Source organism: Ctenopharyngodon idella, chromosome 18, assembly GCF_019924925.1.
Source record: "Ctenopharyngodon idella isolate HZGC_01 chromosome 18, HZGC01, whole genome shotgun sequence".
Lineage (NCBI taxonomy): Eukaryota > Metazoa > Chordata > Actinopteri > Cypriniformes > Xenocyprididae > Ctenopharyngodon > Ctenopharyngodon idella.
The window spans coordinates 17301094-17317682 of record NC_067237.1 but is presented as its reverse complement, the minus strand read 5'-3'; the positions used below and the strand labels follow the sequence as shown (position 1 = coordinate 17317682).

The 16589-nt window shown below is 37.4% G+C and overlaps 1 protein-coding gene across 2 annotated transcripts; it reads left to right on the top strand.

Annotated features, from left to right (window-relative positions):
* The first annotated feature begins 1450 nt into the window (after nt 1-1450).
* Nucleotides 1451-16524, top strand: hnrnpul1 (heterogeneous nuclear ribonucleoprotein U-like 1). 2 transcript variants are annotated; one of them, XM_051869471.1, is made up of 16 exons: nt 1451-1617; nt 2177-2372; nt 2464-2598; nt 5206-5425; nt 5518-5591; nt 5683-5822; nt 6965-7064; nt 7148-7260; nt 8576-8842; nt 9047-9169; nt 9290-9418; nt 11176-11341; nt 11814-12065; nt 12153-12295; nt 13572-13751; nt 15739-16524. In XM_051869471.1, exons 2-16 carry the CDS (start codon nt 2201-2203, stop codon nt 15835-15837), a joined length of 2313 nt encoding a protein of 770 aa, XP_051725431.1. In that variant the 5' UTR covers nt 1451-1617; nt 2177-2200; the 3' UTR covers nt 15838-16524. The 2 variants fall into 2 exon arrangements, with proteins under 2 accessions (XP_051725431.1, XP_051725432.1); XM_051869472.1 differs by having other exon boundaries at nt 1470-1617; nt 2174-2372.
* Nucleotides 16525-16589: the final 65 nt, after the last annotated feature.

Here is a 16589-nt window from a genome sequence, read left to right as displayed (position 1 = left end):
TGCTGCCATTCTGGATTGAAGAAGAATAGGATGCAGGAGAAAGAGTTCAATATTCTGGCTGCATCTGAAATCACATACTTCCCTACTATATAGTAGGCAAAAAACAGTAGGGTGAATTCAGGTTGATTGGAACACTTTTTATAAGTCATCTCAATGGCAAAAAGTGTCCCAATCACCCAGAGTTCACACTGTGTGACAAAAGAAGTATGTCCGAATTCACAGTACTCTTAAAAGTCAGTACTCCGACGTAACTGTCGGCAGGTCACATGATAATGACAGCATGGCGAATGTAGTATGTCCGAATAACATTCATACTATATAGAATGTACTTTTTTAGCAGTCTTAAATTAGTTACATATTCAAAATAAGTACCTACTCAAGAGAGTATGCGATTTCGGACGCAGCCCCGTACTTCAGAAATAAAAAAAAAAAATTTAAACATAAAATTGATGTTTATCTAAAGTCATTTTTGCTTAGTATGGTTGAATTGGATCATTGAAGGTCAGCAGCAAAGACATTGGTTTATAAAGTGAGATTAAATACATAAAGTATATTTCTAATATTTAACACATTTTAATTCTGAGTTTTCATTTCACTGTTTTTATTCATTTTGAGGAATACTGAATCTATTTTTGTGCAAGTGAGATGAGTAAATGTGACTCTGGACCACAAAACCAGTCATAAGTCACACGGGTATATTTGTAGCAATAGCCAACAATACATTGTATGGGTCAAAATTATTAATTTTTCTTTTATGCCAAAAATCATTAGGATATCAAGTAAAGATCATGTTCCATGAAGATATTTTAATAAACTTCCTACCGTAAATATATCAAAAATTTATTTTTGTGAGTGGATATGCGTTGCTAAGGACTTCATTTGAACAACTTTAAAGGCGATTTTCTCAATATTTTGATTTTTTTGCACCCTCATATTCCAGATTTTCAAATAGTTGTATCTCGGCCAAATATTGTCCTATCCTAACAAACCATACATCAATGGAAATCTTATTTATTCATTATCACATTAAGTGTAGAACTACAATAACCATCATGTTTTTTACACACAACTCCTCTGCACTTACTCCTGATTTCTCTCAGCATGGAGACAGGAGATCTCTCAGTCAATAAATGGTAAAAGAAATTAATTTGTGTTACCTATTAAAAAAACAAAAACAAAAAAAAAAACATATTTTGTAGTAAACGTAAAAGTAATGCGTTACTTTGCTAGTTACTTGAAAAGTAATCTCATTACGTTACTCGCGTTACTTGTAATGCATTAACCCAACACTGTTAGTAAAAGGCACTTTAATTTTGCCTACAAAAATAACTGCATCACTTATATTTGAAATATGTATTTAAATTGTATATATTGCTGGGTAGAATTATTAATTATTATTTTATTATGAACTAAATAGTAAAGGAATGCACGTCTGTCCGTTCGTGACTTCAAACCATCGGTATGTGTTATAGATCTGTCCAGTAGGTGTCAGCACTCAAACAAAATGGACAACATTCAGTATGTCTTCTGCTGCACTGTACTGAAGCCCGCGCAGTTGTAGTCCTGTGTTTACAACACTCAAACACTCTCTTCAACCAAACAAGAGCTTTTTCTGTGGTAAGTCATCATGAGATTTTTTTTACTGCCATTTTAGAGTCTGCATTAGAGAAATGAATGTCCATTAACATGAGCACAGTTAGCTAGAATCCGTAGTTTGACAAATCAGACGAATGCATGTGTCATTTCTCATTATGTCGCATCATAGATGTGAAAGCATTTACTGAATTACAGTAGATGTGCGTGTTTGCCCATGCGTTTACTACAAAACTTAAGTGTGCACGTGATTTAGCCAGTTAGCTGTGCGAATGACCAACCCTGCCATCTGTGTTTTGATAAATGATAGCTGGTTTCTAACTTGGACCAGCAACAAACCAGCTAACTTACAACATGATCCTAAAGTGTACTAGTTTTTTTTTTTTCTTCAAACAGCTGGTGTCTTGCTAGTCTGAGCTAGTCATTATTTTTTCATTAGCTGGTTTTTGAATCAATCAGCTAGTGACCAGTATCTCAAAACAAGCTAACATATTCTAAAACACAGTTTCCAGCTTTTCCAGTGGGATATGCATAAGCATTATTGATGTTTTGGAGATGATCACAGTTGTCTTCCATTCAGCAGGATTGGGAGCGAGAGCTCCACGTTATGTCATGCATGATGAGTGTGGATGTGAAGAAACTGAAAGTGAACGAGCTGAAAGAGGAGTTACAGAAGCGTGGGATGGACACCCGAGGCCTCAAAGCGGATCTGGTCGAGCGTCTGCAGTCGGTTCTGGAGGCTGAAAAGGACTCCAGCTGTGATGAGGAGGCTGAAGCAGGTACTAGAGTTTGTGTGCATGAAGATGGCATCATTTGATGCATGCTTTTGATCTAATGATGGTGATCCCATTGCATGTTTACATGTGACAGGTGTTGCAGAGGCTGGGAATGATGAGCGGTCTGATCCAGGGCAGATGGATGCAGAGAAACAGGGCTCTGATAGTGATCCTAAATCTGAGACTGTAGAGGAACAACAGGCAACTGTTGAGATGATCTGCAAAGAAGGTAAGACTGCAACTGGGATTTTTGAGTTTGAATGCATTTCATCCTCAATTTTGAATGGTGTGTCCCACCAGTATGCAACTTGGCTCGCTTGTTCGTATACACTTAATTACAAGTTATATTTTCTATCGCTCGACCAATATAGATTTTTTTTTTTTGATAGCCGATGCCGACAGCTTCGAGAACAGGTGGCTGAAATATATTTCACATCACACTACTTAAGATAGCAAATAACTCATGCTGCAATTAAATGTATGTTTATTTTACATAACATTTACTAAATTATAAATAAATTACTTGAAAGTGAAAAATATAATTTGAGCTTATTGTTTTTACATGTTATTTTCATATTTTCACAAATAAAGAAATTGTTAAAAACGTGAGGAAACACTGCAGCCAACAATGCACTCATTAATATGGTAAGTCTGTGTGTAAGTCATATTTAAATAAACTGTTCTGTCCACATCTAATTTATATGACTTCAACAGTTATTAGCAGGTTGAAGGTCCAAATGTCAGTTTCAGTGCAGCTTTAAAAGGCTCTACACGATCCCAGACGAGGAATAAGGATCTTATCTAGAGAAACGATCGGTCATTTTCTAAAAAAATAATATATATATATATATATATATATATTATATACATTTTAACCACAAATGCTCATCTTGCACTGCTCTGCGATGCGTCACGCATTACGCAATCACGTTGTAAAAGGACACGCGTGTTTTCCTCAAACATTAATTTCTTTTCAGCTGAAGAAAGAAAGACATAAACATCTTGGATGACATGGGGGTGAGTAAATTATCAGGAAATTTGAATAAGAAAGACATAAACATCTTGGATGACATGGGGGTGAGTAAATTATCAGGAAATTTGAATTCTGAAGTGAACTAATCCACAGTGTATATAAGTGAATTAAAGGAACACTCCACTTTTTTTGAAAATAGGCTCATTTTCCAACTCCCCTAGAGTCAAAACAGTTGAGTTTTACCGTTTTCGAATCCATTCAGCCGGGTCTGGCGGTACCACTTTTAGCATAGCTTAGCATAGTTCATTGAATCTGATTAGACCGTTAGCATCTCGCTCAAAAATGACCAAAGAGATTCGATATTTTTCCTATTTAAAACTTGAATCTTCTGTAGTTACATCGTGTACGGCAGCAAAGTTCCTTGATTATTACGCCGGAATGAGAGTATAGTTCCTAGACATATCGGCCTAGAAAATTGCAACTTTTAATTTTCCGTCGGTCTTAGTACATGATGTAACTACAGAAGAATCAAATTATTAAATAGGAAAAATATCGAAACTCTTTGGTCATTTTTGAGTGAGATGCTAACGGTCTAATCAGATTCAATGAACTATGCTAAGCTATGCTAAAAGTGGTACCGCCAGACCCGGAGATCGGCTGAATGGATTCGAAAACGGTAAAACTCAACTGTTTAACTCTAGGGGAGTTGGAAAATGAGCCTATTTTCAAAAAAAGTGGACTGTTCCTTTAAGTACACAGTGAATATGGCATAGCAGATGCAGTGCAGCATAATTCAGAATCAGTTTGTCGCTTGTGTGTGTGTCCAGTGACAACAGAACTCTCCTGTCCACATGTAATTTCTATGTTCTTGGCGCTTCCAATACTTACTGGCCAAACAGAAAAACTTATCGACTGATGTCGATCATTAAAAAATGCCAAATATTGGCTGATATATCTGCCTTGGTAAATTATTGGTGGACCACTATTATTTTCGACACCACTTCAAGGTGTGTAAGATGAGTAATAATATTATGTTATGGCAGATTTATATAGTTGTTATATATAGTAACATTTCTTGTTATTTTGATTTATTTTATAATCATGAAATAGCCAAATAGTGATCCATGGTACATGTACCCTGGTAGGAAGTTCATACTCCAGGCAAGAGTGGGCAAAATCCGAATTATTAAATTTTTTTATTTTATTTTTTTTGATCATATGTGACTCAGATCTGTTTTTTTCTTTTCTTTTTCTTCTCCCCCATAACAGTGTGAACAGCACAAACCACAGTTTTTTTTTTAACATACAATAAAATTATCAGTACCATTTTTATCTTCTGTTAAACGGGTCGCAATGAGTGTGTGTTACAGTACGTGAAGCGGTCAGTATGGCTGTGTGTTTTATAGTAAAGTAGACACAATTAATTACTTTTAGTGGTGGTGGTATCATGGTAACTTGTCTATTCGTATGTATTCAGGGTAAAACCGCTGAAATTGAGTATCTAAGATGTATTTTTATCTGGTGTTTTAAAACCAAATTTTCGAATATGTTGACCTAATCAATTTTCCTGTTTTATGTAGTAATATTATTCAGTGCTCTGCCATCTGTATTTGCTCTGTAGCTTTTAGTTTCATAGTTGTAGTAGTGACAGGTTTGTTTACGGTCCAACAAATACATGAATGGGCCACATATGTTTTTCTAGCTGGTGAGACTTTGGTTACATCACCGCCCCTTTCGTTACTTCAGATGTCCCCTCTTCAGTGCTCTGCTGGTGCCTGCTTGAGGCTCCCTTTGAAGTTTGCTTAGGCCCTCTAGTGGGCCCCGGCACCCACTGCTTTATATTGAATATTAATTGTTTCACAGAAGATGAAGTGGCACCAGTAAAGGTGAAAAATGAAGATGAGATAAAGCCGGAGCAACAGGAGCAGCAGCGATCTGACCCTGGCAGTGAATGGGAAGATCTGGAGAGCCTGCAGACTGTAGAATCCAAGACTGAACAGGAAGGACATGCACAACATGGCCACAAGAGGCGCTATGATGAGAGCCACAGCTACAGCTATTATGAACACCGTGAAGACAGGAGGTGAGCTTTTGTTATAATCCTATATCAGCATTGGGATTTTGACTAACAAGTGCTAGTAGATTTACATTGGGATTTTCTATGTTTGATCACAGGTCTCGTTCTCCTCTGCCTCCTGCTGAAGAGGATGAGGAAGACTTTGATGGCACGCTAGTGGCCATTGACACTTGTACGTGAGGGCTTGTTTTATTTAATTGTGATTTATTATATCTCTTAAGAAGTCATGATAATCATGTAATTTTCTCTGTAAACCTCAACAGATAACTGTGACTTGCACTTCAAAGTCTCTCGGGATCGCTGCAGTGGATATCCTCTGACAATTGAAGGGTTTGCTTATCTGTGGTCTGGAGCACGAGCCACATATGGTGTAAACAAGGGACGTGTGTGCTATGAGATGAAGGTAATGTTTATCGCTCAAAAGTTTGTTAAAAAAAAAAGAAAAGTAAAACCATAATATTTGGAAATATTATTGCGATTTAAAATTTTTCTATTTTTAAATATTTGAAAATGTCATTTATTTCTTTTGATGGCAAAGCTGAATGTTCAGCATCATTACTCCAGTCTTCAGTGTCACATGATCCTTCAGAAATCATTCTGATATGCTGATTTGCTGCTCAAGAAACATTTCTGATTATTATCAATGTTGAAAACAGTTGTGCTGCCCAATGATTTTGTGGAAACAGCGATACATTTTTTTTTTCCGGGATTATTTAATGAATAGAAAGTTCAGAAGAACAACATTTATTTGAAATATAAATATTTTGTAACATTATAAATTACTTTACTGTCATTTTAATCCATCCATATTAATTTCTCTCAAACATTACTGAACCCAAACTTTTGAAGGGTAGTGTAGTTTTGTTGTTTCTTTATGGTTAACTTTTAAATCAACTTACAGGGCTACTTCACCGCTGGCAAAATGGGCTTTAAATAAAACTTGGCTGCCTATGCAGTAGTAAGGCAGGAAAAAAACTGAAATCGGTGCTACCTCACTATAGAAAACAGAGAAAAAAGGCTTTTGTCTTCCCTTTTTCCAAGTAGGTAGGCAAACTTCAACACCCATAATTCATTGGTCATTTTGCCATCCAAGGCCACTCCCACCAGTCTGCAACGGATACGCTTACCAGAGTCAAATACCACCTTGCTTTAGTAGGAAATACTTCTTAGCAAACTTTGTCATAATGGTGTCGACTTGTATTGTTCCCGGGTGCAAGAATTCAAAGCGTAAACGTTTAGCGGGAGTGAGTTACTTTCAGATTACAGTGAAGGATCCAGTGTGTTGTAGACAGTGACACGTTTTGCATCATCCAGCGGACTTTTGCTGACAAATAAACGTGAATTTCTCGGTCCAGGTAACACGGAGAATGAGTAAACATTGTCCATTTACATACACTTCCGACATTGTAACAATACAAAGTGGGTTGAAAATCGGCAAAGTTACACTTCAAATAGTTTACCCCCCCAAAAGACTATTATTTAATAACTTTATTATCTTTAGTCACCATTCAGAATAAGTTGTGTCTTGTTTTTTTTTTCTTCCAGGTCATAGAGCATATATCAGTAAAGCATCTTCCCAGCAGTGAGCCTGACCCGCATGTTGTGAGAGTCGGGTGGTCTCTGGATTCCTGCAGCACACAGCTTGGTGAGGAAGCACACATACACTATGAGGGTTTGTTACAGAAATGATCTTTCTGGATTCTTATGTAGGGAATTACTATGTTTCAGGAGAGGAGCCATTCTCTTATGGGTATGGCGGAACAGGGAAAAAGTCTACCAGTTGCAAATTTGAAGATTACGGAGAGAAATTTGGTGAAAGCGATGTCATTGGATGTTATATTGTGAGTGCTATTCTTATTTATTTATTTATTTATTTATTTTTAATATGGAATCTGTCAAGCTGGTAGTCAAGTTCTTGCTGTATACTGCCAATTGGGCAGCTGACTTCTAAAGGTGCCAACACATTTACCATTGCTCTGTGAAATTTCAAGAGCGAAATCCAGTAATTTCAATGTGAATTGGTGTGATGAAGAATTTCGCCTGATGGGTGTTCAGTGGCGAAGATATTTTGCTGTTTTCATTTTACGTTGGGTTCAAGTTTGATGAATTTTGATGCACAAATTCACAACATGGACCAGTAGCAACACTTCTGGTTCATCAGTGATCTCTGTGTGACCGGAAATTCTTAACTTGGCACTGGCAGCAAAGCAAAACTTAAGATTCACAATGTACAATGGACGAGGTGATCATACTGGTGGTGTCTACTCAGCCAGTTTTGTAAAACACTGCATTTTAATATTATAAATAGATGCATAAAAAAGAGGCTGCTTGGAATGCAGTTATTTAGGATTGGATCATTTGCTAGCTGGCTTTGGATGTTTATTTTGTCATTTTATTCATCATATTTTATCACATCTGGTCGTATTTTCTTTCTCCTTTGAAATTTCACAGAGCAAGCGGTGAATGTGACTGCACCTAATGACATCATCTTAACTGAAATCGAACCCCTTTTGTGACTGATTTGAACACAATACACAGGTTTTGCATAAATAGGGTTACCCACAAGAAGTAACTGCAAAGACTTACAAAGATGGTGCACTCATATTACTATGAATCGGAGAAAATGCAATGCACAATGTGGCGGAATAAGTCCCGCCTTCTAAATTAAAGAACAAACGTTTAGCAACAAAATTTATGAGACAGATGTTGCCAGACTTCATTGGTGATTTCAAATAGGAAATTGAATAGCTAGCTTGGTGAACCGCTTTGGAGAATTTGATGTTTCCCCATTCAAAAAAACAGGAGCTGCACTTGCATGACTGAAATAGATGGCCGCCGAGTGAAATGACTTGCCTTAATGGGAAAACTTGACTCACAATTGATTACATTTGAGTGTGGCATTAGCATGTTGTTTAGCTAATGACATGATACTCTAATACTCTAATCTGAGCATAAAAATACATAAATATTGGGTAAATTGCTCTCATTTGAATGCGTTTGAAATGCATTGGGATGGGACTTGTTGCTTTAAAATGCTGTTCGGATAGGCTGCTGACTCGGTTATAGAACAGAGGCAATAATGAAAGAGAACCAAAATAGCTAACATAAAACTTCCTGAATGAAATAGTTAGACTCGTAGTCTCATGTCTTTTACAGGACTTTGATAGCCATGAACAGGTGGAAATGGCTTTCTCGAAGAACGGGAAGTGGCTTGATGTGGCATTTCACATATCTAAGGAAGAGCTGGCTGGTCGTGCTCTGTATCCTCATATCCTGGTAAAGAACTGCGCTGTCCAGTTTAACTTTGGCCAACGGGAGGAACCTTTCTTTTCTTTGCCAGATGGCTACACATTCATCGGGGCTGTCAGCATGGAGAACAGGGTCAGAGGGACTGTTGGTCCTGCCAACAAATCTGATTGTGAGGTAAACTTTCTTTTTTTTTTTTTTTTAAATTTTACAATATTGTGGTTTTTACTGTAATCTTGATCAAATAAATGCAGCCTCTGTGAGGCTTATGAGACTTTTTTCAAAAACATAAAAATATCTTACTGTGCCTAAACTTGAACAGTAGTGAATATGATCTCGAATAAAGATGTATAATCAAGAGAACATCACTGTTTTCTGTAGGTCCTGATGATGGTCGGTCTTCCTGCTTGCGGTAAAACCACATGGGCCTCTAAGCATGCAGGAATGAACCCAGAGAAGAAGTATAACATCCTGGGCACAAATGCCATCATGGAGAAAATGAAGGTATGATCAGCACCGTTCAGCAGGTTTAAATGTGTTTATGCATTTTAATTTGACAGACTTTTGAACAGTAGTGTATATTGCTAAAAAGAAAAAAAGCATGGTTCTGTTTTATGGTTTTAGGTGATGGGATTGCGTCGCCAGCGAAACTACGCCGGACGCTGGGACATCCTGATTCAGCAGGCCACTCAGTGTCTGAACCGACTGATCCAGATTGCCGCCCGCAAAAAACGGAACTACATCCTGGATCAGGTACTGCAAGCACCTTCCCATGATTCCCAGCGAAGGCATAACTGTGAATAAGCTCTGATGTTCTTCTTCTAATTTGTTATTTATTTATCTTTCAGGATAAAGATCTTTCATCTTTTATCTTATCCTTCATATGATAGAGTAGAAGCAGCAGCCTTTGATTGAATGTCGTATTGAAAGGGCATTGAAGTGTCAGAAACATCATTAACATCAAACATGTTCTTTTTAGCATTTTAATTATCTTGCATTTCCAATTACGTTGAATTGTTCTGTGAGCCTCTCTGATAAAGTACTAGTAGCCCATGACTGTATTAAGATGTTGAGAGAAGTATTCTCAGCCTGGTGAGTAAGAAAAACACATTTGTTTTGCTATGGTAGTTCTAAAAGAAATAACCTTGATTTTAAAGAGAAGTCCGTTATCCTGTGGGTTGTTGTTGTTGTGTTTGTTTCAGTAGAAAGGTAAGTTGTAAAGCTAACCTTCTTGGCTTTTCAGAACAGTTCTAGAATGTCAGAGTGACCGTGTCGCCTGACAGACAACTAGTTGTCCAGTCCGGTTCCGTTCACACAGCGTGGGTTTTCCGAGAAATCGGTTGTGAGTCCAGAAAATTTACCGATGGGAGTTCGGTTATAGAATGCGGTTGTCACTCCCATAAATAAACGAACTGTGTGTGAACATAACCGTATTAAGTGCTCAAATACAGGACTGACAACCGTATTCTGCTGCTGTGTGAACGTGGCCCAAGGCTCCCTAAAAAATAGAGATGCACCGATTGACCGGCCAGGCACCGGAATGAGACGATTTTTCTGCATGATCGGCCCGGACCGGTGTCACGTCTTTCCGACTCCGAGCCTGTCTGTTTTGTTGCCAGCGGCACAGGCAATGTCACAGCCACACTCGCACTCAGCCGCATGTAAACATGTCGTTGGCTTGAAAGTTCTTCACTGTTAGTGAAGAAGACACAATTTTATTTTCGAGTACTATTTAGGATGGATAGTATGTGAATTGGTACGCAGCAACAATGTTCACAATTTGTAATACTTGTAAGGCCAAAGAAAAATGTGGGGGAACTACCACGAAAACGTTTGGAACAGCAAACCTAATTAGACAATAGCATTGTCAAAAATATCAATATTTCGATACATATCGAACAGCTTGTGAGTCGCAAGTACCAAAATGAGTGGTTTACTGCTCTTAAACCATCAAATACACACAAAATTATGTCAAAATGCACAGTCAGTTAAAATTCAGTTAAACACAGTCAGTTTTGGAACGTAAATAGTTGAGAAAGAGAACGCATGTTGTGTAACAGTATGCTGGATCAGTGCATTTGCTCTTAAAGTGACAGCAGCCTAATATTCCTATTCCTACAAAAGACAAAGAAAAAAATTCTGCTCTTGACTGAATAACTTTTGTAAAATTTTGCATTGAAGAAAAGTAGATTTTGTAGTAGATGGTGTCAACTGTTGTTAAATCTGAATCGGCAGGTCACACTTACAAAAAAAATCAGAATCGACTAAGAAAATTGCAATCGGTGCATCTCTACTAAAGACGTTTTTGTTCCTGGATCCAGGTCCTCTCAGACACCTGTGTGAGGTAAGTGAAGGTGTTGTAAGTGTCCATCAGCAGGTGCAGGGAAAGAAAGAAAAACTACTCCTACTTCATTGCAGGGTTCCAGATTTTTTTCCCAAGAAAAGCACAGCCAGAACGCAAAAGAAACAATAATAAACAGCTTCTACTTCTTTCTTGTCACTATTGCTAGACAAATGTATATGGATCAGCCCAGAGACGAAAAATGCGTCCTTTTGAAGGGTTTCAACGCAAGGCTATTGTAATATGTCCCACGGACGAAGATTTAAAAGAACGAGCGTTAAAGCAAACTGAGGAAGGGAAGGATGTGCCCGATCATGCTGTTTTAGAAATGAAAGGTAGGAACGCTGCTATGGAAAACAACATCAGAAAACATAAAAGATCACTTAATTTGGTTTGAATTAAACTTTAAAGACGCACGTACCACTTCATCATAGAAAACGGCTTTATCTCTCGGACCCCTGTTCTCAATTTGATTTGAGTCCTTTTGATCGTCCAACTTTCACCCCCGTGTCTAAATGAAACATGAGATGCTGCAAACCAAGCAATTTAATGCAATAACATTTAAAAATGCCATTAAAATAATAATTCATACATGCCAGTCACAATAAATACACATTAGTTAGTAAAGTGTTTTTGACGTTGCACTTGATTTGCAGTAGTATTATTCATCTTATTCGTATGATTTGTTTTTCTTGTCATGTTTTCCATCATCCTCAGCAATATTCTCTCTGTGAGTTCAAAATATAGTTTTTCTTTTCTGGTGGTTTAATCTATCACACCTTCTTTCCTCTTTCCATGGCTTAAAAGCCAACTTTGTGCTGCCAGAGGTTGGAGACTTCCTTGATGAAGTGAGCTTTGTTGAGCTGCAGAGACAAGAGGCATCGGAGCTGGTGAAACGATACAATGAGGAGGGCCGGAAGGCCGGGCCTCCGCCGGAGAAACGCATCGACAGCTGGGGACACCGTAGACGCGAAAGCGGCTACCAGCAGTACGACAACCACGGAGGATCAAGAGGAGACCATCGGAACAGAGGAGGACCTGGAGGAAGCTATAGAGGAGGTGAATTGACCTTATTAGGGTCTCAGGCTAACTTATTCAAAAATTCTGTCATTTGTGTTTTCATCATCTTGCTCTGTGCATCGTCAGGTTATAACCGTGATGGTTACACTCAGAACCGCTGGGGAGGTAATTACAGAGACGGGCGAGATGGACACAGCAGCAGACATCAGTCTGAAGGAACCTACAATAATAACCGCTATGGATCCTATAACAAAGAAGGATATAGCCAAGTGAGTGCTGTACACAGCCTGTGACTAATGTTTAGCCTTAAGGCCCCGATATACTTCAAGCGAAATTGAGGAACAAACTGGTCATCATTATGAACAAACTCAGGCCAAAGCAAAGTTCATTTGGAGTTTGTTTCGGGAGTTCGAAACTGCTTGCCAAAGCAAACTTATTTGAAAAAGTTTGCCCCGGTGTCATTACAAATCGGATTCTCTCTCAAAATCGGGTCTCCCCAAACTGTCAGTTAATGATTGTCCTAAATATATACATACATATAATGCATACGAAAACACATCAGTGCTTAATAAAACCAAGTGAATGTAATTTCTTACACTTGATTAACTGTTAATTACTAAATAGCCTAATAATAATAATAGCCTATTAAGTGAATAATTGGACATCATTAATTTGTTTTATTTATAACTTAAATATTTGGACATTTGACACTTAATTTAACACATAATTACATTGTGTTAAATTTGTCACTACACTGGTGGGTAAACACCTTCGTTCTACCATTGGTCTGTGTCGATTAATCCTGTAAAGCTGCTGCTTTAAAGCAATCTATAAAGTGCTATATAAATTGACCACATACACACTGTGGCTAAATTCGGTTGTCAATTCTCCTTATAGTGCTTAATCCTGTACACACACAGGTCAGTAATTTACGGTAATCTACAACTGAATTAACTCCCAAAAAATGCTGGTAGCGACAACTGCATTTGCAAAAGTTCTACGCAATGTGTACGGAACCGGACTGAACAACTACTTGTTAATGATATATTTTAACGTGCATCAGATATACATCTCTCTTCTGTAGGTGTGGTACAAGAAATCACAGGAAAAGCTGTACAAGCCTTGACTCATTCATTGCCAGATCTTGCTAGATAAAAACAGCGAACAAGCGCCCAATAAACCGTAAAAAATCCAAATGCTGAAAATAAGGCCAAAATTTCCGCTGTCGCTTCTGTTGTTTATTTTGTTGTTGAAAGGAAGCATGCAACACCTATATTTACACATTCATTTAAACGTCGCTTTCAGTAGTGTGGGCGGCATCAGGATGTTCCCTAAAGGTACTGCTGGTCACGTATTTTGAACTTCTTTTTACCCCAAAGCCGCAATGAACAAAAATGAACTTCGCTGGGAGTATATTGGGGCCTTTATGAGATGTGTGTGGGTGTGTGTGTGTGTGTGTGTATTTATTTATTTATTTTGTTTGTTGTTGTTGTTGTTTTGTTTTTGTTTTATCTTGCTTTCTATTTTTTTTTTTTTTTTTTTAAGAGCTATCATCAGGGTTATAATCCAGGCTACAACCAGGGCAACTATAGCCAAGGAAACTACAACCAAGGCTACAACTATGGCAACTACAGCCAATATCCAGGTTATGGACAAGGTTACCATGACAGTCAAGGATCTGGACAATCATATAACCAGCAGAACTACAATCAGCAGTATCAACAGGTGAGCTACAAGGCATGTTCTGTGATTAAAAACAACTTTAGCAATGTGAAAGCATTTGTGGCAGCTGCTGATCACCGCAGAAAATCATTTTGACTGGTCCCTCAAATAACAGTTTTGAAAGTTTCTAATCTGCTGTTCTTGGTCAAATCTTACAAAATAGGAATATCTCTCAACCATATGTAGTAGGGGTGGGCGATATACTGGTAGACACGATTAACCGGTAGAGATTTTGGACTATCGTCTCTAACGTGGTTACGCGCTCATGTGACATTGCTGTGCAGCGCAGTCGCGAAAGCTTGTTGTTTGTATGCTTTTTTTTTTTTTTTAAGCATTGCGATTTAACCCTTTAAGACCTGGAGGCTTTTTTAGAGTTTTTTTTTTATTTTTTTTTTTATTCTGAGCGACATAAGCAAAAGTAAAGACTCATGACTCCAAAACTGTAGCAAGGAGAGTCAAAAGGTAGGTATCATTTGATAGAACACTTTTTAAATTTTTAGAAAATATAAATTGCATTACATTTGGACATTTTCATGCTGAGAAACTGCTGATAAAAGACAAAAAATATCTATAATTTTTTTTTTTTTTTTTATAATTTTTCTTTTTTTTTTTTTTTTGACATGGAATAACTCAGGAAGGCAATAAGATCGGAGAAAAAATCTTTCTTGGTGATGCTCTCCTATATGTGAGCTGCATCTGGTTCAAATTTTGTGGTGATAGCATAAAGTGTTACTCATTTTTTCGCAGCCAGATGGCGCCCACGGGCGGTAAACTCCGGTTTAGAGGCACTTCTCAGCACTCGTTAGGAGTAGGCAAAAAAGAATTTTTGTGCTACCTATATGGGTTCAATTTTTATTGGCTCTTAAAGAGAGACACGCAAATGGGAGCGCGGGCGCTCCAGCCGGTTTTAAAGGGTTAAAAACAGGTGATTTTAAACCGTTGAAGCACCATTAGCAGCGAAAGAGAGCTCATTTCAGTAAATGCGCGCGCTTTCTGAGAGATTGTTTCTCAGCGCCGTCTGAGAGACGCGCGACATGAAGCCGCTGCTCATAGAGCACGTGAGCACTGAACTGAGTGCTTTTTGCCGCCTAATTGGGCTTGAACGATTAAATACACATACATATGTGTCTAAGTGACTTTTATTTGCACGTAAACAGTCATTTATGTCTTAAGTGAACTTTAACAGTTGAGAGAGAAAACGCACCAGATCTGCGCAGCCGGTCTTAAAGGGACAGCATCCAAATTTACCTGCTCTCATTATTAATGCTAATCAAACAACAAAAAAGAGAAAATCTCTCACTGCTCTTGACTGATTCACTTTTGTAACTTCAATATGAATAAATGTATATTTAATTTACACAGTAAAGACTGTGTAAAAATGTTTTTTTTACATTTGATTACTTTATACATTTTATGTAGTATTTCTAGGGCTTGAAGTTTTTCTTGTGTCTTTGTATTGTAGTTTGTTTTCTTTGCTCTTATTTTATCACTGTTTACTTGTCTTCAGTAAGATTGAGAGAGTTTTTTAGGCTACTAGTATTAAATGATATTAAAAATGGTGATGAGAATTATGATATTTCAATGGTATCAAACATTTTGATATCATAACCTTATTTAAAGCAAAAATAACTATATAGTTATATATATAATATATATTGTTATCGTGAAATAAAATTACTCATATCGTGATATAAGATTTTGGTACTATCGCCCACCCCTAATCTATACAAAGGGGTTAGTATTTTGGATATAAAATGTACTAATCACTTTCTCAGATTTATGAGATTTTCAACTTGTAAAAAGCGTTCACGTCCTCATAGAGCTTGTAATTACAACTTGTAAGCTAGGAATTTTCAGAGAGCTCCTACCTGTACCACCTGACCATTGCAGATTCATTTAGGCGTTGATAGTGTTGCCATAGAAAAGCAGTATGAGGACGTGAACAGCTTCGGGTAGCTTAATTTTACTGAAGCGTGATGTTTTTCTCCAGTATGCGCAGCAGTGGCAGCAGTATTATCAGAATCAGAGCCAGTGGAACCAGTACTACAGTCAATATGGGAACTACTCTGGACAGCAGGGCTCACAGTGAACAGGAACTACGCTCTGACGTCATCACCTCTGTAATCACACACGTATACATGCTTCTCTTATTAAAATACGTCCTTCCACTTTAACTACCGTCATTTAATTTTCTCTTTCATGCATCTTGTTAAACCATTTACAATTTGTTTTTTTTCCTAAGACTGTTATAAGTCAATGATTGTTCTGAACTAAATGACTCAGTATACAAGTTACTGATATGATCATACTAGATACAGTCAAACCCCTGAGGTTGAAATAAAGGACTATAATATATGACTGATTTCTAGTATATGTGAAAGATAGTATTATTGGAAGGTGCTTCATGTTGTAGTACCACAAACAACCTGCAGGTGTAGAAACTGTGAGATGCTTCCTCAACACTGATTGCTGTTTTGATTTGCCTAAATTCCATTTAATTTGGAATGTAGATGCTTTTCATATAACTATTATAAGTCTTAATTTAATTAGACATAAGACATGTTTTTTGTTTAAACTGTAGTTGTTCAATGTTTTATATACTCATTGGCATCGCAAACAAGTAAGTTGAGAAGACTTGATAGTATAAAATGCAAGCCAGTTTTAAGTGTTGATGCATTAATTTCTGAACTGTTTAGTTCATACTTGATGTTCTTTGTGGACGTTATTTGTTCTGTCCTGTCCATTTTTGCTTTGAGAATTAAATTGTAAAACACCACTGCGACTCTTCTGATGGTTTAAACCCCAAAACATGAAGTGCGAAAGTGTGTTGTCAAATTGAAT